General features: G+C 51.2%; 1 protein-coding gene across 4 annotated transcripts; it reads left to right on the top strand.

The window, feature by feature from the left end:
* Window positions 1–502: 502 nt before the first annotated feature.
* TOP1MT (DNA topoisomerase I mitochondrial) lies at window positions 503–21,902 on the top strand. Of its 4 annotated transcripts, none has more exons than XM_066990807.1 (21): window positions 503–771; window positions 1,492–1,602; window positions 1,883–1,970; window positions 2,090–2,163; window positions 2,318–2,408; window positions 4,136–4,194; window positions 7,177–7,249; window positions 7,399–8,321; window positions 10,636–10,751; window positions 12,734–12,855; window positions 13,554–13,676; window positions 14,211–14,398; window positions 15,150–15,294; window positions 16,182–16,325; window positions 16,841–17,026; window positions 17,622–17,690; window positions 18,635–18,749; window positions 19,217–19,344; window positions 20,101–20,195; window positions 21,109–21,258; window positions 21,636–21,902. In XM_066990807.1, the coding sequence occupies exons 2-21, from the start codon at window positions 1,559–1,561 to the stop codon at window positions 21,736–21,738; spliced, it is 3,036 nt and encodes a 1,011-aa protein (XP_066846908.1). In that variant the 5' UTR covers window positions 503–771; window positions 1,492–1,558; the 3' UTR covers window positions 21,739–21,902. The 4 variants fall into 4 exon arrangements, with proteins under 4 accessions (XP_066846908.1, XP_066846907.1, XP_013046433.3 ...); XM_066990806.1 differs by having other exon boundaries at window positions 503–796; XM_013190979.3 differs by lacking the exons at window positions 503–771; window positions 1,492–1,602; window positions 1,883–1,970; ... (3 more) ...; window positions 7,177–7,249; window positions 7,399–8,321 and adding an exon at window positions 9,224–9,499.
* The last annotated feature ends 903 nt before the right edge of the window (window positions 21,903–22,805 follow it).

The raw sequence follows: 22,805 nt of genomic DNA, 5'->3' as shown, positions 1-22,805 counted from the left end.
CGGGGCGATGCCTCAAAATTCCCTCAAAAGCCAAAGTTGTTTTGTTTTTTTTTTTTTTTTGGGAAAAAGGGGTTTTTTCTTCCAATTAAGCAAAGCTCCCCTGGGGGACGGGGCTCTGCAGCAGGTGCAGCCCCTTTGCGCCGGCCCCGGTGCTGCTGTAGGGCAGCTGGTTAGGGTCAAGAGACCCTCCTGAGGCTCAGCTGGGAAAGTTTTGATGGGGACAAGGGCAGGTGAAAGCAATGGGCTCGCCTGCATGAATAGGGCTGGTAGAGGGGTGGGATGGGGGAGTGCTGTAGGGGGGGAGAGCCATGGGGGGCAGAGCCATGGGGGGCAGCATTATTTGGGATCCAGCCTCTGCATCCCCCCCCTCCCCCCCCCTCTGAACCCAGCCACGGGGCTCTGATGGGGTAGAAGAAGGTGAGAAAGGTGAGATTTGGGGTTTTATTTTATCGCTTGATTGTAGGGGTGGTGTCCCCTGGGAGGGAGATGTTTGTACGGTGTTATTTTTGAAGCAACGCAGCTGAGCGACGCAAGGGGGTTTTGTCCCCTCTAGCAAAATCCCCTCGCCAAAATTATGAGGTTTTTTTTTTTTCCTGAAACTCAGATCTGGGGCTGAAACTTCATTTCCCAGGGCCCACCTTGGGCTGGGGGCCTCCAATCAGCACCGAGGGAGGCTTTAAAGGAGGCTGCCTGCTGGAGGACGTTTCCCCTGGGGAGGCAGAGAGGTCTTCTCCAGCTTGGGGTGGCTCTGAGCATGTCACCGTGTGTTGGGTGAGCGTGGTCCCATTGCCAGCTGGTAAAACACTGAAATATTCAACGTGTTTCTCATTCCTTGCGAAGTTTGTGGGGGTATCTCGTGGTGCTTTGCAGCTTGCCCTTCGATCCTTGGAAATCCCCCTGGTTTCCTTGGTGGGGAAGGACCTTTATGGATGAGGACTGTGGTGGTGCTTAAATCTGTGCTTTATTGCTTGTGTCCTCTCGGACATTGAGTTTTTTTTTGGGGCGATTCGGAGTGATTTTGGGGAAGGGTCTGTCTGTCCTAGCCCTGAGCAGGAGGGGAGGGGACTGCTGCATGATGGTGGCCTAGCTGTGTGCTTTGGGGGGGTCAAATTCTCAGTTTTACTATTACTTATTTGTTGTGATCTAGTATCTTTTTTTTCATTATGCTCATTTTCAGGGTGTAGTAAGGGCCTTGGGTAGCGCATAACCCACCCAAGCTGCTTCGAGGGTGCAAGCCCACCCCAGCACAAAGCCCTCATCTACCCATATGGGTCTGTGGATTCTAACGTTTGGGGATCCCTTTTATTTTAGGACAGCCTTATTTTTACTACGTTAATAGCATTTTAGGTGCTGAGCTCAACGCTTTGCACCCAGTGCTCCTTTTGGATTCTTGCAGAAGCTGAGCTTGCTCCCATGAGTTGCTCCAGACCTCAGGGCTGAGCTGTGGGGGTTGACCCCAGGGTGCTGCCACCCATCTCCGTCTCGTTGCAGTGCCTGACCTCAGGACCACTGCCGTAACCCCACGTCCCCTCCTGCAGAGCCGGCAGGTGACAAAGCCATGGGGGTCTCGAGGGCCCGCGGGGCGAAGGACAGCAGCAACCGGTGGGCACCATGGGGGGTAGGAAGGTTGGGGACCCCCTGGCTTTATGGTGCTGCTGGTGGCTCTGTTGGGCAGCACATCCCTAAAAGAATCAGCAAGGGAAACCCTCCAAATCTCCTTTTGGGAGAGACTTTGGTGGCTTTTTTTTGGTGCTGCTGGGCATAAAGATTATGTAGTATACCTTATTTTTTTTTATTTTTTTTTTTTTTTATTTACCACCAAGAGGGCTGCAGGGGTTTTGCCTGCTTGGCCTTGGTGGGATGAACTTGCTGTTGTCCCCAGGAAGCGAAAGAGGGAGGCAGAGAAGGGGCAGGAGGTGCTGAAGGCACCCCAGGGAAAGGAGCCAGAGGAAACTCCGTGCACGGCGCAGGTACCATCAGCCCTCTTCCAGTTTGGGCTCTGGAGATGATCCTTGTGCCTGCCTTGGTGTTTTGTGGTCATCAAACCCATTGCACAAGCTCTCTTCTCTTCCCTTCTCCTGGCACGAAGCCCCCTGTGCTGAAAGGGAGGAAGAAATCTGCAAAAGTCAAGGAGAAACCACTACAGGAGAACATCATCAGCAGGTAACTCCTCAACGGGATGGAAGGGCTGGAGGTGGCTGTGGGGAGGAGGTGGGAGCTGTGGGGCTTTGCCCACCTCCTCTTGGGGTTCTTGTTATTGAAAGGGTTTTTACTGATGGGAAAACCATGCCTTTTTCTCTCCTTTTTGGCCGGGAAGCTCCCTAAAGCACGAGGCTGTGGAAGGCAAAGGTCTCAGCCCAAGCCAGTGGGATGGGATCCGAGCGAAGGAGGCAGCTGCGTCTGGGTTGGTAGGTGGTGGTCTCTGTGCCAAGGGATTTAGGAGTCCTCGCATGGTTTGCTCTTAAGGGAGGTGTGGGGGTGGTGTCCTACAGCTTGGTGTGAGCCCGTAAAAGGGATCCTTCGGGCATCTGGAATTAAATTAAAGAACAAACTAACTGAGGCTTGGGTGCCCTGCTAGTGGGTGGGGGTGGCGTTGGGGTTGAATCCAATATATTTGGTGCTGGACCAAGAGCATGAGCTAGCTTGGGTTGGAAGGGACTTTAAGGATCATCTAACTCCAACCCCCTGCCATAGGCAGGGATGTCACCCACCAGATCAGGCTGGCCAAGGCCCCATCCAGCCTGGCCTTGAGCACCTCCAGGGATGGGGCATCCACAGCTTGTCTTGGCAATCTGTTCCCATGCCTCACCACCCTCACTGTGAAGAATTTCCTCCTAATGCCTAGTCTAAATCTATCCTCTTTTAATTAAAGACCATTCTCCCTTGTCCTATCTATCATATCTACCCAAGCAAAGAGTCCTTCTCTGTCTTTTTTAGAAGACCCCTTTAAGTACTGAAAGGTCTCAAAGAAGTCTCCCCAGAGCCTTCTCTTCTCCAGAATGAACATCCCCAGCTTTCAGCCTTTCCTCCTAGGAGAGGTGACTGTCCAATCCATCCTTCTTGGAAATGCTGCTGGAAACGTCAGCGATCTCTCCCGATGCGGTCAGAGCTGAACTGCAGCCGTGAAACCCCCAGAGGGCATTGTGGCTGGTGCCCTGGTAGTGCCACCATTCCTGGTGGCATTTGCGTGCGGGAAGAATGTGGCTCCTGAATGGCCCCTCCTGACTGCTGACAGCAGCTGAAGGATTGTGAACCCGAGAGCAGGAGTATTCCCAGGGAACGAAAGTGCGCATTGCCATAGCCAACCTATAATTAACTCAGGCTTTTTTTTTCCACTTAATGAGTTAACCCAGCTGCTTCTCATGAGCAGCTTTCAAGAAAAATCCCTGTGTGGTTTTGGCCTCCCTTGAAAGCCTTGGAAAGAGAAACTCGGGGAGTCAGAATTTGTTAACGAGAGAGCCTCAATGCTAGGTGAAAGCTGGAGGAGGCTGGGATGGGTTTCAGGGCACTGCATGGTTGGTTGGAAGCTTTTGGGGTCTCTGTTCAAATCCCATCTGAGCTCATTTTCTTCCAGATCCTGACCCCATTCTCCCTACTTCTTGCTCTTTTTCCTTTTCTTTCTTCCCTGCTGTTTCTTGTTGTATTTCCCACCGATGGCTTTGCTTCCTTCCTCTTTCCCTCTTGCCATCTGCTCCAATGGCCGTGGAATAAACTGGCCTGGATGCACATGAGTTGTGATTAGAAGCATCTTTTTGGAGCCCTCTTGTCCTTTTGGCATCCTGGCTCCGTGTCCACAACAACAGCAGCATACCTAATGAGCAGGTGGCTGAGGGGGGTGATGTATTTTGTAGAACAAATCCACAAAAACTTTTTTTGGTGTTGATGAAATAAGATATGGGTTTCTGAACCCCATAAAACTTTAAAGCTTCCTCCATGGCTGGGGAAGTCAGGCTAGTATAGGCCTGCTGTTTTGAGCTCCTGGTTTCCTCATGGCTGAGGAAGGGGAGGGTGATGCTGTTGGGATGCAGGGGCCATGACCTGGCTGGGTGATTGCCTGGGGGTGATGCTGCTGTTGGGGTACCCGTGCCAGCTCTGCTTTTTGAACTTCTGCATCAATGCCATGAATCTCTTTCAGGAGGAGACTGAATCCAGCCTTCACCAAGGGTCGTCAGCAGGGCTGGAGGACTCTTCCAGGTAAGTCAAGCCACTTTCTTGATGGCTTTTTCTGCCTCAAGAACTGGAATTTTATACTTTTTTCTTGCTGTGGAGTCGTGCAGCCCCTCATTTATCACTGAGACCATCCCCCTGTTGATGCCTTTATGGGGCTTGGCCATGTCTTGGTGCCTTTGGTGACCCTGAAAGCTTGCCAGAAAACATCACATGTGGGATTTGAGCCTTTATCCTGGGCTTTGGGTGGGTGAGGAAGGCTCCTGGCCTGATCCAACCTCCCCAAGCACAGAAGGATGCTCGAGTCAGCAAGGTGCAATCGTTTGGCCGCACATACCTACATAAACGCAGAGGTAGGCGGTGGGGAAATGCTAGGGGGGACAACCAGCCTCACAAAGCTTGGGAAAAGGGTGTTTCTCTCCCTCGCCCTGTGCTAGATCTGGGCAGAGATAGAAGCCTGAATTCATTATGCTGGCCTTTAGCAGGATAATCCTCTCCACCTCATAGAGGCAGGGGCTTTCATGTCCAGCGAGAAGCCTCTAATAAGACCTTTTGGGGAAGGAGCCGGTCTGAAAAGGCTGCAGGACTTTGCCTTCTGAGTCACAAATCTACTGGCTCCTAATGAGATTGGAGTGTGTTTTGCCAAGCTATTTGCACTAATGAGTTTAGTGGAAATTGTGCAATGCTCGCTCCAAAAAAGCATCCGGTCTCAGCCATCTCCCTGGCATTATTTCCTCAAAGCTGCTTTGGGGCTTGGGCTGTGGGAAAATGGGCTCTTTCCTAGGGATTTGTTACACCGCAAAGCCGTACTCCAACTTGGCTCAAGTCTGATCCTCACCCATGGAGGAGCCTGGTGGGACGTGCAGGGGCTGTTTAGAAGTTTAATAGGGCTTGGGAGCCATGGGGAGCTTCTGGTGGAGAGCTGGGACTGATGACTCTGCATAGGGGTCTGAAAATAGGGCCACATCTGATGGCTCAATGTGATGGTGAACTGTTGATGCCAGCAACCAGGGCTTGCTCTGAATGGACAAGGCTGTTCCTGCTTGGTGCTGAATGGGCTCTCAGTGCTGGTCCCTGAGCTGCTCCTTTTTGGGGAATCTGCTCCTCCATCCTGAGCAAGTTTGAAGGTTCTGTGTTTGAGTTGCTCTCAAGTCCTGCAGCCCAGCAATTGAGCATCATCCTTTTAGAAAGGGATGGAAAAACTCTCTTTTCCTTACTGAAACATTGTCTTGGAGGAAACCTTGGGTAAAAGTGATTTTACAGGGGAAGGTTGGTGCTTTATGGTGTTGGCACAAGCCACAAAGCTCCCCAGAATTCACCCGACCTCTTTGACTGGGGAAATATTCATGCTTTCCCCACCCATGTTGCTGCCAGTGGTGGCTACAAATCTGGATGTTTCTGGTCCCTGCGGCCTTTTGTGATAAAGGGGCTGCATCGTTCCCCAACGTGCTGAATCTCAGGTCCCCTATTTGTGAGGGGAGTGAGGGTGCCTGTCCCCAAATCCACACAGTCCCAGGAGACATGTCTCATCCAAAGACTGCCTCTTCATCCATGTCCATGATGCTCAGCCTGATGCCACCTCCATATCCTGCTGTTAATCACCAAACCCTGCGAGCCTCTCCTGTTCTCTGGGCAGGAATGTCCCTGGGGATGTTTCCTTGAGGCCTCCCACCTTTGATCTGGAGACCTTGTGGTCCTGCTTATTTGAGCGTTGTCATGCCATGAGCTGCAGCCTGGGACCACCGCGTTTCTACAGGGGCTGCTTTGGGATATTTCCGTCTGCTGCAGCAGGGGCTCCTGCTGTGCTTGAAGGGAAATGTAGACTGATTCAGGAGCAGTCCCCTGTTTTTTTCATGTAAGAGGTGGAGGTTGCTGCTTGCCAATGTTCTGGGCCCCCAGTACCAGAGGGACCTGGGTGTACTGGGGAGAGCCCAGCGCAGGGCCATGAGGGGCGGCAGGGCCTGGAGCCCCCCTGCCATGAGGAGAGGCTGTGAGAGCTGGGGCTGCTCGGCCTGGAGAGGAGGAGGCTCTGGGGGAGCTCCCCCATGTCCCTGCGGCCCTGCAGGGAGGTACAAGAGGCCGGGCTCTGCTCAGGGGGTCCAGGGCCAGCAGCGGAGGCTGCGGGCCCAGCCTGGAGCCCAGGAGGTTCCCCCTGGCCCCCAGGCAGCACTGCTGGTGCTGGAGCCCTGGCACAGGCTGCCCAGAGGTTGTAGAGTTTCCCTCCCTGGAGATCTTCAAAAGACACAGACCCACGTGAACCATCAAGTCCAACTCCTGGCTGCACCCAGGACCACACAAAAACCAGGCCCCGTGTCTGAAAGCTCTGTCCAAACACTTCTTGAACTCCAGCAGCTCGGTGCCATGACCATGTCCCTGGGGAGCCTGTCCCAGTGCCCGACCACCTCTGGGTGCAGAACCTTTCCTTCACACCCAGCCTGACCCTCCCCTGTCCCAGCTCCATGCCGTTCCCTCGGGTCCTGTCGCTGTCCCCAGAGAGCAGAGCTCAGCGCCTGCCCCTCCGCTCCCCTCGTGAGGGAGCTGCAGGCTGCCATGAGGCCTCAGCCTGCTCTGCTTGGGGTTGAACTAACCGAGGGACCTCAGCTGCTCCTCATACATATTGCCCTCCGGACCCTTCACCAACTTTATAGCCTTTCTTTGGACACTCTTTAATAGCTTTTATGTCCTTGTTACACTGGTGCCCCAAACTGCACACAGAGCTTGAGGCGAGGCCACACCGGAGCAGGGCTGTCACTTCCCTTGACTGGCTCCCAGTGCCGTATTTAATGCACCCCAGGATATGGTTGTCGCGGGACTTATCTTCAACTTGCTGCCAACCAGAACCCCCAGATCTCTTTTTATGGGGCTGCATTTCAGCCTCTTGTTCCACGTGGTCCTGTGCAGCCTGCTCTGGGTGGCCCTGCTTCAGCAGGGGACTGGACCAGGTGGCCTCCAGAAGTGCCTCCAACCTCGGCCGTTCTGTGATGAGAATTGTCTGTGCATTTGTTACAGGTCACAGCCCAAAATCTGGAGTGAGGGACCTGCAGTGGGACAGCAGCTCTTGGAGACCAAAGACAGAGTTGGGGTAGGAAACCTAGGGGGTACCGTTGGCTCCCAACACACAGTCTTCAATGGGATGCGTCCCTTAGCATCTCCTCTGTGTGCCTGGACTTTAGGATAATTGCCCTCCTTTCCTAATATCAACCTTTTTTCCCTTCTCATTGCTTCCTACAGCTCCTGAGACCAAGCGGTGGTGTTGCTGGCATGGCTGCATCCCTTTCTGGAGAGCCTGGGGGTTCAGGGTTATTTCTGGGGGTCACTGCTGTGAGGGAGGAGGTGGAGAAGGAGCTGGACCCCTCTGTCCCACAGCAGAAGGGGGATGCCCGAGACCTGAAGAGGAAAAAAGAGAGAGAGAAGAAGCAAGAGCAAAGGAAGCAGAGGGAGAAGGGGTCGCTGAGAAAAGGAGGGAGCAAGATGAATGAATTTGAGGAAGATCTTGGGGGTATAATGGAGGGATTCAAGGATGAGGATGGTGCTGATGGGAATGAGGACTGGGGAGTGGGACAGGGAAGAGCCAAGAGAGGGGGCAGCAGCTGTGCCCAGGGGAGGAGCAATGAGAAGGAAAAGCAGGAGAAGGGGAAAGCAGAGAAACGCAAGAAGGTGAAAACGGAGGGGGAGGAGAAAATGGGGAGGAAGAAAATAAAAAAGGAAAAAATGCTGGAAGAGGAGCAAAAGTTGGAAAGGACAAATGAGGAATTAGAAGCGGGAGATGAACCAGGAGGGATGGAGGGGAGAGATGTGGTGGGAAAGGAAAGTGAAGATGGGAAAGGAATAAAGGAGGAGGAGGTGGATGAGCAAGGGGATGAGGGATGGGGACAGGCTGAGAGCATGGAGATTGGGCTGGAGGTGAAGGAGGAAGATGAGGCAGGGAAGGGAGATGGGCCAGGGAAAGGGAAAAAGCAGAAAACCAAGGAGAAAAAGCCAAAAGAGAAAAAGGAGAGGGGGAAGAAAAGTGAAGAGAAGAGCGAAAATGAGGAGATCCCAGAGAAAACCCGGAGAAGAAAATCTAAGGAGGAAGGAGAGGAGAAGAAAAACAAAAAGGCTAAAAAGGAGGAAAAAGAGAAAGAAAAGAAAGAGGCAGAAAAGAAGTGGAAATGGTAAATGTCTTGCACGTGTTTGGCCTGTGGGCAGGTTTAAGTTGAATGTAACTGGGGTTTTTTAATTTTATTTCTTAGGATAAAACTGTAAAAACTCTATTTTTATTAATCCTTTTATTAACTGCTTGGTGTATTTTCCTAAGCCCTGAACTTAGCTGAGCACTCTGAGCAGGAGGAGGGAGTGGGGTGAGAGAATGGGAGGTCCCAAATACAAAATAGTATTTATATGGTATTTTTATGATGTGTGCTGTTATAAGAGTATATATTCCTCCTCAACTGACTTTGCTGGTGTCCAGCCAGGCAAGGGATGTGCTCACGGCTGGTGGAAGGAGATAACCCACAAAACCCTGTGCAATAAAACCACTGCCATATCAGCGGGAGCCACGTCAAGGAGGTCATAAAGGGGCTGCAGTTTTTTCTCTTTGCAGTGTTTTTTGGATGTTCCAGGCAAGATTTTTGGTTAGGAGACCATCAGAAAAGAGCACGCGGATGGGGCTGATAGATGCTGTCCCTTTGCTGTATTTTTTCAAGGTGGAGACTGGTGGCTTTAGCCACTTGGTGTCGCCGCGTCCCAGAGCACCCCCAATACCTGAGGCAGGGAAAGGGCATTTGGGGGGGGGGGCTGGATGCTTTGCAGCCTGTCACAAACCCCAGAGCCTGGGCAGCAGGGGGCTGCTGGGCATTATCCCAATTATCCCAGATTGGGATGCTTATGGGCATCATCCACATCTTGGACCTTTGGGACAGCTTTTTTGGGGCATAGGGTCCTTTGAAAATAGAAGAGTTTTTTTGTTGTTGTATTTTTTTTTTGTTTTTTAAGCAAACCTGCTACATAAACTTGATTTGCGGTAGAATTGCCTCGAAACACACATAGGACTACACTTCCCATAAGGCTACGCAGCCCTGACACGTGGGGAGTGCCACAACCTGGACCTTTTTGAATAGGGTGCTGGTGACTTTCCCTGGTGATGCTTTGGGCAATGCCACCCTGCCCCGGCGGGTAGCGGGGTGCTGGGGTGGGATGCTGGGGGGGAACCGTGGCACCCACCGGCCTCGCCAGCTCCGGGGGCACAGGGTGGCATGTCCTGGCGTCTCACCACCTCGCTGCTTGGTCGGGGGGTCCCTCGCCCCCGGATTGTCCCCCCCGGCCTCCGTGCAGGCTCGGGGATGTGCAGCAGGTAAGTGCAGGTGGTGCTGGGGCGGAGGATTGCATGGATTTAGGAGGAGAGATGGAGACCTTGCCCGTGCTCCGTACATCATAAATCACTCTTGTAGATGCCTGCTTTTCAGAGGTGCTTCCAGCTATGTTTTCTGCAGCCTGTTGCATTTTATAAAATAATACGTATTTATATTTTCCTAAATATCTTTTTTTTAAATATATTTTTCCTAGTGCAATGCCTTTCTTGATGCAATCTACCCACCTTTTGATGCAATCTCCTCCTGCGGGGAGGAGACAGCTCTGAAATACTTCCGGGGCACTGCTGAATGAGAAACACGTTTATTTATCTTTTTTCCCACGGGGTAAAATTTTGCTGTTTCTCTTGCAATCCCCATTTTCCTGGAGATGCTGGGTTTAACGGGCTGGGTCCTGCTGCTGCCCACCCAGCTGGTGCTGAGCCGTGGGGTGCGGATCCCCTGCCTGTCCCCAAATGCTCCTCCAGACGACTTCTTCCTCTGCCGCAGACCTTAGTCCTCTCTTTTAATTTCATGCTTAAAGCGTTCGTGTTTTTAAATGCTCTTCAGGGTGGGTACCTTGATTTTTTTTTTTTAATTCATTTTTTAAATCCTTTTTTTGCAGCAGAGGTCTGTGGTGCCTTTAAAACCCTATTCGCTCTGTGGGGTGTGGGGAGAGGTGCTTTAAGATCTCATTTGCATTAAGATTGCAGGACAGGGTGGTGGATGCTCCTGAGCCCTTTTTTTTTTTTTTTTGGTGCCTTTTAAAGGAGGCAGTGAGGGCTGGAGTGTGTTTTAACCCTTGCAGCCTCTTTAGTACAAACTGAGCAGCCTTTGTGGGCCGGGGTGGGATCTTGGTGGCTGTCCCCATGGGTTTGGCTCATGGCTCCATCCCTTTGCTCTCCCCCTGAGTCCCTCCACGTCCCACTGAGCGCATCCCTTCCCTCCTTAGGATGCTTTTCCCTTGGTTAGGTCGTTGTTTTCCGTGTTCGAAAGAGATGGGGAAACTGAGGCAGTGACAAAGGTGGTGGAATTTCACTTGAGTTTTGTGGCAGCGCTCAGGAGAAGGTCTCAAACCCTGAAGCAGAGACGCTCTCGTGGGTCTGCGTGCCTCTCATGGGTCTGCGTGCTTCTGTCCCAGGTGGGAAGAGGAGAAGACAGCCGACGGGGTGAAGTGGACGCAGCTGGAGCACCGAGGACCCTACTTCGCCCCCCTCTACGAGCCGCTGCCTGACGATGTTCAGTTTTATTACGATGGTACGTCCACCCTGGGAGGAGGCACGTGGAGTTGCCCTCTGCACGGCCAAGGAGATGGTTATCTCCCCTTACGTAAAGGGGGGCATACTGCAGAGCATGAATTATTAAATGCTGAAATATTGCAATATCCTCAGCCGTGGCTGAGGCTTGCTCCTCTGCTCACAGCTTTTTCTGGGGCGGGGTGTGCAGCCGTGGACCCTGAGTTTCTCAAGGGGAAGCAACGCATCTCGATGCCATCACCTGAAGACCTTGTGTACATTTTGTGAATATATATATATATCTATATATATTTTCCCTCCCAGCCTATGTATAGCATTTTTTCCTGATTAACATACTTTCTGGGTTTGAGCTTTAAGTCAGCTCACGCACTATTTCTCTGCACACTGGGGGAAGAAGTGTTTTTGCTTTTGATGAGAGCTGCAGCTTCGCTGTCCCGTGGTCTCAGTGACATGTCACTCGCCCTCCGGGACACTTCAGGATCTGGCCAGGCTGCTCTGAGCTCCTGGTCACGGCTCCCTGTGTTGTCCCCAAAGCCACCACGTTTCATCTTACTGCAACCCAGCGCCTCGTTGAGGGGCTGAGAGGTTGGCAGGATGGATCCAGGCTTCTGCTGTCCTTCCTGGGTTTCTCATTGAGGTTGTTGGGCTCTTTTCTTCCCCACTCTTGTCTCCAGCCCCAAACTGTTCCCTCTGGAGTGGGGGAAGGAGGCAAGAAGGACCATGGCACTCAACCAAGGGATGCTGGAGATGGGAAGGGACCACAGTCCAATGGAGTCTTGGTCCCTCTCAGGCTCTCCCAGAGGCTTCCTATTCCTTGTGTTTTTTTTTTTTTTATTATTATTTTTTATTTTTTTTATACATAGTGGGTGGGAAAAGGCCAATTTGGGAAAATGAGGTGTGTGGCAACACTGTCAGCAGAGGGCACTGCTGGGATATTGGTGGGGCTGTTGGAGACCTGTGGTTTTCTGGCTCAGTGAGGAGGAATCTTGTCAGCTGCGTGTAGTTTGTGTAGGGTTTAGACCTCCTCTGTGGCCTCTGCTCCTTTGCAGACCTGTCTGTGTTGTGTGCACCCAGGCTGGTGGCTTTGGCTGGGCAGCTGGGGAGCCGTTGGCTCGGTTGCTGAAAAGTGTCACCGTTCCTGGATGAAAACCCGTGTTTGTGCCCAGGCAACAGCCCCGAGTAGGAAGGGAGCTGGTGCACGTAGGCTGCTGTGAGGCTGTGACTCACCGTGCTCTGCAGTGCAGGTGGAGGTCAAAACCCCGAAATCAGCGCCTGGCGTGGGCAGGATCGAACCATCCCTGGAGCTCTGAAGGGCATTTTTCCTGTGGCTTGCCTAGAAAAGCTGTTTTGAAGGTTGTGCTTCCCAGGAAGAACCAGGTTGTTCCCTGGCTTCTTTGGACTTTGTTGCTGCAGCCAAGGAGCTCAGGAGAGGCTGGTGGTGGCTTTGCCACCTCCAAAAAATGATCCAAAACTCACTGGACAACCACGAGAGGATCTTGCACCTGTATCCGTTTCATGCATATTTTCTTTGAGCTTCCCACGATTGCTCCATCTGCATAGGAAATGCTTTGAGATGAAACTGCCGTGAGTAGGATCCTGACTATTCAGCATGGTCCTGGAAGTGATCGCGGTTGGAAAACAAACCTTTGTGTTGCCTTGTTAAGCCGGGAATCTGGGACTTGTCGTTGCACAACAGCTGCCGAAAGCCTCACGGCTCAGTGACCTCGGTGTAAACCGGGCTCTCACGGAGGACAAAATGAAATGTGATTGCAAATTAGTCTTGGCAGCCTCCTGCTGTGCTGAGTGCTCAGGGGATTGATCCACAGGCAAGACTGCTTGGTGTATGGAGGTGCCGCTGTCCATTCTCAGCCCGTGTCCCTTTTTGGCACCGTGTTGAGCGTTGGGGACTGACCAAGTGACCTCCTGGGGCTGCGGTGTGGGGCTGTCCCCAAAACTGATGCTAATGTTCCTCTCTTTTCCCAGGCAAACCCCTGAAGCTGAGCCTGGCCACGGAGGAGATTGCTACCTTCTACGCCAAAATGCTTGATCACGAGTACACCACCAAGGAGATCTTCCAGAACAACTTTTTTAATGACTGGAGGAAGGTACCTTCCCTGCAGGGGGGCTTCCTTGCTGTCCATCCTCTACATTAAACCCCCCAGCATTAAAACTGTCACCTGCAGGCATAGCATGGGAGGAAGGGGATGTTTTTTGGAGGTTTAGCTCTTTATTTCCATGCTTCTTGTGGGTTTGGGTCAGGGCTTGCTGTCTACAGGAATCCTTGAGCACTTCACGTTGGCACTTGAGCTCCCTTTAAGTGATGCATCTAGCAAAGTAGTCACGGGTTCTACCAAACAGCCTTGCAAACTTTTTGGGGCGTGCCTTTCTCTGAAGAATTAACGTCAAGATCCTGCAGCACCATGGCTCGGTCCCCTTGCACAAGCAAGACCCCTCCTAGCGCTTACCTCACCTTTCAGTGCCCCTTTTTCAGACCCTGCCATCTGCGTGCAGTCACTTTTGGGACTGTTTGTTCCTGCAGCAGAGGTTTGAGGCTGCCCCACCCCAAAGCTGGCTGTGTTTTGCTTCTCAGCTCAGGTGTCCAGGGCAGCCTGGCCTCCTGCTGGGGCAGTTTTATCTACCCTTGGGTGGATGCGGCTGGTGTGGCTGTTTCCCTACGATTTTTCTGAAGAACTGGTGTGCAGCTCTGTATTTCCTGTTCTCTGGGGTGGGATGTAGCCAACAGAACTGTGCAGAGCTGTTTTTGCCAACTGTCTTTACCCAGTCCCTGTCATCTCTCCCTCAGGAGATGACCACTCAGGAGCAGAAGATAATCAAGCACCTGGACAAGTGTGACTTCAGAGAGATCCACAAGTACTTTGTAGATAAAAACGAGGCACGGAAAGCACTCCCCAAAGAGGAGAAGCAGGTGAGGACTGTTTCTCATGATATCTGGGGCTGGCTGATATGCTTTGGGACCAGCTTGAGGTGTCCTAGCTCCTGCTGGCCTCTTTTTTTTTTGTGGGTTATGTCCTCATGTGGGACCTCTTTGGTATTTGACCAGCTCCATCTCTCCAGGGCCATCACACCCTTCTTCATTGAGCTTTTCTGCAGATAGTGCATGCTTCCTGGCTTTCAAAAGTGCCTGTCATCCTCAGGTCATGGTTTAGGGTCCTGCCCTAAGGAGGGAGGTGGTGGACCCTTGCTATATGGTACTAATGAAACCCAAGGTTTGTTTCATCAGCATCTCGTGCTGGGACAGCATCATGATGAGGGTTTGCAAAGTGGGTGGAGATGATCTGTGTGTTTGGAGTGAACTTGGGCTTGTGCTTGCCTCTTCTCCAGCCCTTTGAGCTCTGTCTTCCCTGCCTTGCTCTCCTCAGGGAGAGGATGGTGGGCAAGCACAAGTCATGGGGTTTCAGCTATGTCTTGTGGGATGATGGTGGCATGGTGCTCGTTTCAGAAACTGAAGGAGGCGGCAGACAAGATCCAGGAAGAGTACGGGTACTGCATCCTCGATGGGCACCGGGAGAAGATAGGCAACTTTAAAACTGAGCCTCCGGGGCTTTTCCGCGGCCGTGGTGACCACCCCAAAATGGGCATGCTCAAGAAGAGGATCATGCCAGAGGATGTGGTCATCAACTGCAGCAAGTGAGTTGCCAAGAGAAGAGCTGAGGTTTGGGGGGCTGCTTTTGGGACTGGGATAAACAGCACATCTCCTCTACATGGAGCTGCCATGGGATTTTGCTGTCTGCTGCAACTGGAGCCCTCCTATAACCTCCTGGGACCTCCAGACATCCGCTTTGCAGTCAGGTCTGACTTAATCTCTCTGTGGGTGTACGGTGGCTAGGGAGGCTGGTCAGCAGTCCCATCTCTCATTGGTGCCAGCACCTTTAGCAGGGTATCAGCTGCAAACCCAGCAGTGCTTCTGTGGTCTCTTTGAAGATGGGACAACCGTGTATTGCTTCTGATATGCTTCTTTTCAAAAAAAAAAAAAAAAAAAGTGTAATTCTTCCTGACTTCACGGGTCCTTTTTGCTGGCTGGAAGCATTGGGATCATTCTCACTGGAGGGAGGAAGAGTAGCAATCAGTTAAGAGTGTATTTGCTATAGATGATGTTGGTTGGGTTGGTCTTAATGTGCACCCCCAGGAAGACCTCGTGGCCTTGATTCAAATCAGTCCCCACCAGCCCAGCAAGTTCTCCTGTTGTCCTCAGCATCCAAAGGCTACAGACCGATTGTGTTATCGAGCAATTTGGGGCAGGCTGTGTGCTTTCTGTAAGCAGTGCTGCAGCTTCTTGACCATCCTTTGCTTGCCGTGAGGAAATGGTTGAGATGCTGACCCGTTTCTTCTCCTTCGTGGTCTCTCTGGTATGAGGGCTCTATTCTTGCTCTGTCCCCAGGGACTCCAAGATCCCCGAGCCGCCTGCGGGCCACAAATGGAAGGAGGTGCGCTTTGACAACACGGTCACCTGGCTGGCCTCGTGGACCGAAAACATCCAGAACTCCCTAAAGTACATCATGCTGAACCCCAGCTCCAAGCTGAAGGTCAGTGAGGTGCTGCCGTTTGTGCAGGGCTGTTGTCTTGTGGGCCACGGGCCTTTTGCCAGGTGGAAAGGCTAGGGTAAAAGAGATGTGGCATGTCAACAAAAACATACTTTCCTTTCCAAGAAAAAGGAGGTAAACTAGATTAATTAAACTAGATTAATTGGGATGCCCTTGGTTGTGGTTGGGGGGGGGGAAAAGGATAAATTTTTTTTAAGCATTGAGCCTGTTTTTAGGGACAGATTGCTGCTGGCAGAACTGTCCCTGTGCCATGCTGCTCGTGTGCATCCTGGGAAGGCTGTTGAAAGCCGGGCAGGGGCAGAGGGGATCCACAGGGTACAAGAGCCCATGGGGTTTGGTCCATTTGTGCCAGCAAACGGAACACGGGTGGAGGTGGGATCACCATCTGTAGCCCTGTGGGAGGGCAGGAGTGAACACAGCAGGGAGAGAAAGGTGACCTAAAGCTATTTCCAGTCCTCAAAGCAAATAAGGAAACCGCATGCAAGTTGGGCACAGCCAAGCAAGCACGTCGTGCCAGTCAGGGCTAGTGGTGTGCAAGCGTCAGTGGCCATGGCTCTGCAGTGCTGGACTAGTTGGCTCCTTGCCTGCCCTGTGCTGGCCACAAGCTGGTGGAAGACTCATCCAGATTATGAACAGCTCAGATTTTTGTGAGGATCCTGAGACCAGTGCAGCCAGCAGAGGGCACAGAAACCCCAGCTGAGCTGTTTCTGCTTTAATTATTTTTCATTTCATTGATTTTTCTCAAGAAAGCACTGGGTTTTGAGTGATATTGAGACCCTGGAGGTTGTGTTTTCTACAGCGGGGTCTGGCTGGTGGAGATGGAAATAAGATGGGGTACTGAGTGGGAATGCCTTGGCCTCTTTTTCCAGGGGGAAAAGGACTGGCAGAAGTACGAGGTAGCCCGGAAGTTAAAGGACGTTGTCCACAAAATCCGTGCTGAGTACCAGGCCGACTGGAAGTCCAAGGAGATGAAGAAGCGACAAAGAGCAGTGGCCCTCTACTTCATTGATAAGGTACCTGTGGCCTCACCCTGGCCCCCCACTGCTGTTGAGGCAAGGGTTTAGCTCACCTGATCCACCCAACTCTTTTTTTGGTGTCTTCTGGTCACTACTAGCTGGAGTTGTCCCATGCAAGGAATCTGGCAATGATCAAGGAGGACGATGACTACCAATACCTGCAGATGTTTGTGTGAGGACGCAGCTGTGTGGCAGTGCAGGAGCTGTGCTGTCCTCCCTGGCCTTGACCAGTGTTCTCTGGATGCTGACAAGGCCCTCATGAGAGCTGGATGGCTTCATTTTGGGGAGATATCTTAGGGTTTAATAGAATAAGAAAACAACCTCCTGCTGGAGAGAAAACCACTGCTTGGTTTCCACCAGGGTCCCAGCAGCTGTTCAGTGAGACACTGTCTGAGAAAGTGGTGTGGTTTCTTTTTGGTTTGTCTTTCTTCCTGACGTCCATGCCTACCTTAGAAAGGGGCGTTGTGGTGGGTCGGAGTGGGTGACTCACGGTCTCCTGTGGCTCCTTCCAGCTGGCCCTGCGAGCTGGCAATGAGAAAGAGGAAGGGGAGACTGCGGACACAGTTGGCTGCTGCTCCCTGCGCGTGGAGCACATCAAGCTGCACCCCGAGCTGGACGGGCAGGAGCACGTGGTGGAGTTTGACTTCCTTGGGAAAGACTCCATCCGCTACTACAACAAAGTGTCGGTGGAGAAGCCGGTGAGCGTGGCAGAGATGGGTGTCATGGCCGTTGTGGCAGTGTGGCGCAAGGGGGCCTTGGTTCACTTGGTGGTCGTCAGTCCCAAATTTGCATCTGAACCGTGTGTTTCAACCCCACTGTGACAGCACGTGCAGGAGATGCAAGGGTGCTGTGGGATGAGGACTCGCGTGTTGCTCCTAGCCTAGAGGGGGCAGTAGAAACTTTGGGGTAGGGGTTTCAAGGCTGTTTTAGCCCATGAACTATGAGAGAAGTCCTGCCTCCTGCTGGAGTGCATCCTCAGTTGACCGAGTGGGAATTAAGGCTTGAAAATGTTCCTATTGCTTTTTGTTTTGCCTGTGAGATAATGGTGTTTGTGGGGAAAGTGGAGTGCCAGGGATAGCAGGGATGGAGACAACAGTCTGTGGCACTGGTGTTTGAGGTCTCGTTGGAAGTCCTTGAAATTGAGCAGGTTGGCGCTGTGGTAGGATGCACACTCCATGAGTACGAATCAGTGTACCTGGATGAGGGGATGAGGAGACAGATGAAGATGAGGGAGGTGTCTGAGAGAAGTTTGCTCCTAATTCCTGACCAGGACCATCCCTTCCTCCTTTCTAGGTGTTCAAAAACCTGCAGCTGTTCATGAAGAACAAGGACCCAGGAGATGACCTCTTTGACAGGCTCACTGTAAGTTGTCACCTCTCTTCTCTTGAACCCCACTGATAGAAAAAAAAAAAAAGTCACAACATCCAAACTTCTCAGCATTGGCAACATCGCTCCTTTCCCAAATGCAGGCTCGTCTGTCTGCCTGTGCCCACGGCTAACCCATATCCCTGCTAAGGAGGTGTTTTTCTGCTGCTTCCCTCCTGGAACTGATCTGCTTGGGCTTTTTTTAGCCTGGGAAGACCTGCCCACGTGCATGTTGCCCAGGGCATTACTGGAGGCGTCAAATCTCAGCTGCTTGACATTTCCATGCCTTGCTGGGGCTCAACAAAAAAGGGAGAGAGACTGCTGGAGCATAGGGGTGCTGGAGAGATGTGCTGCAGCCTTCTCCTCCCAGGCAACTCTCTTAGAAAAATTTCTACCTCCTCTTTAGCATGAAATATGGGCTGCTGCCCCCTGTGCTCCCCTTCTGTCACATGCCCACAAACCCACTCGTCCATCTTGCTTCTAAAGAAGCTGCTCCTATACGGTTATGTGGGCTTTCTCCTTCCAAGGAAGGCTTCCTCCAAACCCCAAATGAGTCATTTTAGCATCTTCTGTTTCTGCTCTGACTGCAGCCCTGTGTGCTCTGTAGAATAAAGATATCGGATTTGATATGTGTGAGATGTGATATTGGATGTGAAATGTGTCCTCTTGGACATAAATAGGCAGAAATTGTTGAATTTGAGGGAAGTTCTTTGTGAATTTCAGTGTTGTTTGTCCTGATCTTCAATAGTTGAAGGCCTGACCCAATAGGTAGATCTGCAAGTTACGGAAGATCTGTGTGGGTTTTTTGAGTTTTTTTCTAAATGCCTAATGGGTTTGTTTAGGCAAAATATGATGGTCTGAGAAGTGATTTATTGTCCTGGCTTCTGCTTGTTCTCTTCCTTCCTTTTTTTCTTCACTTTGTCCTCTCCTCCTTCCTCCAGACGGTCATCTTGAACAAACACCTCCAGAATCTGATGAATGGTTTGACTGCCAAAGTGTTCAGGACCTACAACGCTTCCATCACACTGCAGGAGCAGCTCAAGGCCCTCACTAACCGTGAGTTTTTAAGAGTTTGTGTTGATCCCAGCTGCCCTGTGGGGGCAGTGGGCTCAGATGTCCATCCATTGCCTTGCTGTCCCCATAACTGCCTGCTCCTCCTTGTCTGGTCATGCACCATGTTGTAGGGTGGTATGTAGCTTATGGGTTCATGCAGCAGGTTGGGAGCCATGCCAAGTGACAAAATTGAATCACCTGCTCAATGGTAGTCTGACAGGCAAGATAGGATTGTATTTTTTCCCCTTCTTTGTGTTGTTAGTGTTTATTTCTGTCCTGCCTTCTAGTGATGAGATGCACTTTCAAATTTGTTGCTTCTCAGGTGTCCTTTACCAATTTCTACAGCCAGTATTTCTCTCTCCTGAGAAAGGATGGGGAAAGACAAACATCTTGCTGTTGTTCTGGTCTGCTCTCTGTCTTTTCCAACTCCCAGACAGGAGACAAATAATGATCCTGCACTTTATTTCCAGCTGAAGACAGCGTTGCAGGAAAGCTGCTCTCCTACAACCGAGCTAACCGAGCTGTGGCCATCCTGTGCAACCATCAGAGGTCCACGCCAAAAACCTTTGAGAAGTCAATGCAAAACCTCCAGAGTAAGGTGAGAAGTATCAAACTGAGAGCCCTTACCCTGCTCCCACCTCACTGATCTCTTTCTTGGATGTGGAGAAGGGAGGGTGAATAACCTGATGCCTAAAGAGATTGCACTGATCAAGTGTGGCATCTAGGAAATGTACCAGAAGTAGTGGTGGTGTGGAGACCTCCACAACCTAGGAGAGGGGTGGAATAAGCTCAAATGCTGGTTGGAGCACATGTGGCACTGAGGTCTTCTCACTGATTGGTGTCTTCAGACCAAGCTGGGTGCCTTTAGTGATGCCACAGCTCAGGACTATGGAAATGAGTTTTCCTATTTGGTTGTTTGTAGGAGAATCAGCTGAAATTTAATGGGTCTCCTATGGAAATTCCACAAACTGACTTTTAATTGTCCTCAGATCTTTTGTTCACGCTCTACCACTGAGCTTGAGACTTTGCAGTAGGGTCCCAATATTGTAACGAGCCAGTCAACCTCAGACATGTGCACAACATGAAAAAGAGCTGTGAGTTTTTCTGGCATTGCAGAACCATTTGCGTTGGAAAAGATCTCTAAGATCAGAAAGTCCAACCTTTATCCTAGCACTGCCAAGTTCACTGTTAAACCATGTCCCTGAGCTCTACATCTACATGTGTCTCAGGCAGTTGTTAGGTCTGGATCAGGGCTGATGAGAAGCTGAGGAGCAATTTGGTATGGTAAGGGAGAGGCAGCTGAAATCTCTAGGGAGGACAGGAGCATGGGCTCACTCTGTGTTTGCGTTCACAGATTGATGCCAAGAAGCAACAGCTGGAGGAGGCCGAAAAAGAGCTGAAAAAAGCTGAAGATGAGTTTGAAGAGACGAAAGATGCCAAAGCAGAGGCGTGAGTGAATCTTCCTTACAATTCCTGTTTGCAGAGGGGTCTGTCTGGGACCTGTGGGTGGGAATGGTGTGGTCCAGCACCCTACGTGTAGCTCATGGGAACTGAATTGGGTACTGGGTGCCTCCTGTCCCATGGGAGTCTAGTGGATGGGTGGAGGTCTTGTGGTTGTCTGCAACAGTAGGACCGCAAAGAGTTCCTTGGGGGGGGGGCATTTCTGTGTGATAGGGCCCATCTCTCTGAATACTTGGACTTCAGCCCAAGCTGCTGGGTTGTCCTACAAATGCCGTGGTGCATAGGATGTCTGACTTGGGGTTGAAGCTGGCCATAATGCAAGTTTTCTTGAGGCTTTTGGGTGGAGGATTGTCACACATCTGATCTCTGCAGCAGTCATTGCATGGGGACTGTCTAAATTTACTCACCTTCCCGGAGCCCAAATGTGACTTTCTGCCTAGAGACAGAGGGCAGCTGGTGAAGAGAAATGAGGCTCATATTTTATGTTGTACTGTGGGGTTCCTTGTCCTTCTGCCTTTGGCTTGTGCTGCTAAGGTGCAGAGCAGGCTGCCTGAGATGGTCATTGCTCACGGAGTCTGGATCTGAGGAGGTGGTCTCTGCTGGCTGCAGGCTTTTGTGCTTGCACAACTTTGGTACTAATAATTAAGATGTGATTTTTATTTTTTTTTCCCTCAAGTACTCTCACCTGATAGGTTAGTACTACATAGCATCTTCCACTTTGCCATTCTGGAGCTATTTCTAGGCTCAGGACTTAGAGTGAATTTAGAGACTGCTCTGAGCTGAAGCTCGTTAGCTTCCTATCATGCTCCCAGGCAGCATCAAACCAGGAGAACTGCTGTGTTTTGCCTCTGCTGCTGCTTTTTCCCTTTAACTTGCTGTGTTGCTCTTCCTCTGCCCTCAGCAATATACAGAAGAAAAAAAAGCTGCTGGAGCGTCTAAAAGAGCAGCTGGCCAAGCTGAATGTCCAGGCCACAGACAAGGAGGAGAACAAGCAGATAGCTCTGGGCACGTCCAAGCTGAATTACCTGGACCCCAGGATTAGCATAGCCTGGTAAGCCTTGGGCGTGCTCCTATGGAGAGATGTGCACAAAATATGCTTGTTGGGGAACAAACACGGGGCTGAGCCTTTGCGGTAAAGGAATAAACTTTGTCTCTAGCTGGCCAGAGAGACCTGTCCAAGCTCTGGAGATGCTGGAGCGAAGTCCAAAGCTGCAGCCTCCCTGCAAACAGTTATTTGCAGGATGTCCCTTCTGGGTTTAGGGCAAGAAAGACTTTGCATGTCTTTATCAACAGTGGCAAGGTGAAAAGGTAATTAGGGGAGCTAAGGAGTTTGCACAGGTGAACAGGGAGGGCTACCATGGTGGGAGCCAGGTAGGATGGGTTGCGCAGCCCCTGGGATGTCCCCTCATTGCCTTGTGCTCTCTGTAGGTGTAAGAAGTTTGGTGTGCCCATTGAGAAGATCTACAACAAGACACAAAGGGAGAAGTTTGCCTGGGCGATCGACATGGCCGATGAGGACTTTGAATTCTGAGAAAGCGCCTTTCCTGTTACCTCATGCTCATTTGGTGCTGTTTGATAACTTTTTTACATGCTGCAGCAGTTGTTGCAGATGTGGGGTGCTTGCCTAAAGGACTTTGATCTATGTATTTCATATTGTTTTTTGTATAACAATTAGAAACTAGATGTTTAAAACTACTGACTTGTGACACTCATTCTGAGTGCAGCTACTTTGCTGTGAACTTTTAATTCCTCTCCAGAGCTGCCCAGTGCTCTGGATCTCTTCTTTCCTCCTCCTTGAGAGTCTGGGAAGAAGATTGAGAGCCTTGACAGTGCCAATAAATGAGATTACAGCGTCTAATCCCATCTCCTTGCTGTAATGGAGATGTGCTGCACTTTTAGCTACTCTGAATTAGCCTGATGGGGAAATATGAGGCAATGACAGCACTGAAGCAGGCAGCTGCAGTATAAGACCTGGGCTTGGGTCAGGGGATACACTGGGAGGAAAATGAAAAATCTGAGGGTGTTTTGTGCCATTTTGCCCTCAGGATGTGAGAGAATTGTGCGATTGCACCGACATAATCAAAAGAGAGACACTTTGTGTGAGGGAGCCAATGTTGCTGTAGGAGGAGTTCCATCTTTGAGAGGGAAGGACGGGAAGTGCTGGGCCAGAAGGTGGGTTTCATGGTAGAGGGCTAAAAATCCCCTTGGCATGAGCGACATCTACCTTAACCCACTCCTGTACGGTCAAACCTTGGTCTGTGAGAGAAGGTCTCATTTGGGTCTAGAAATAAGCTGTGTTCAGCCATTAACTTCACACTGGGAAGGGGTGATGCTGGCTGTGGGGCTGGACCAGGCGATGGTGGGACACGGGTGTGCTGGGGAGCGGCACCAATCCTGCTGGAGCTGTGCCTGTGTGGGGTGACATCTCCACCACAGGGCTGCTTCCTTCCCATGGACGTGGAGAAGGCAGGGACCAGCTCCATAAAATGCTGGTGCTTGCTCAGTTGGCCGCTTTTCACAGGAGGAAAAAAAAATAGGTGAGATCTGCATGTACCTGGCACCAATTAACCTAGGTGCCAGTAAATCTCAGGCGTAAGT

Source organism: Anser cygnoides, chromosome 2 (assembly GCF_040182565.1).
Source record: "Anser cygnoides isolate HZ-2024a breed goose chromosome 2, Taihu_goose_T2T_genome, whole genome shotgun sequence".
Taxonomy (NCBI): domain Eukaryota; kingdom Metazoa; phylum Chordata; class Aves; order Anseriformes; family Anatidae; genus Anser; species Anser cygnoides.
Note: the sequence above shows the minus strand (reverse complement) of the source record. Positions and strands in the feature narration are given on the sequence as shown.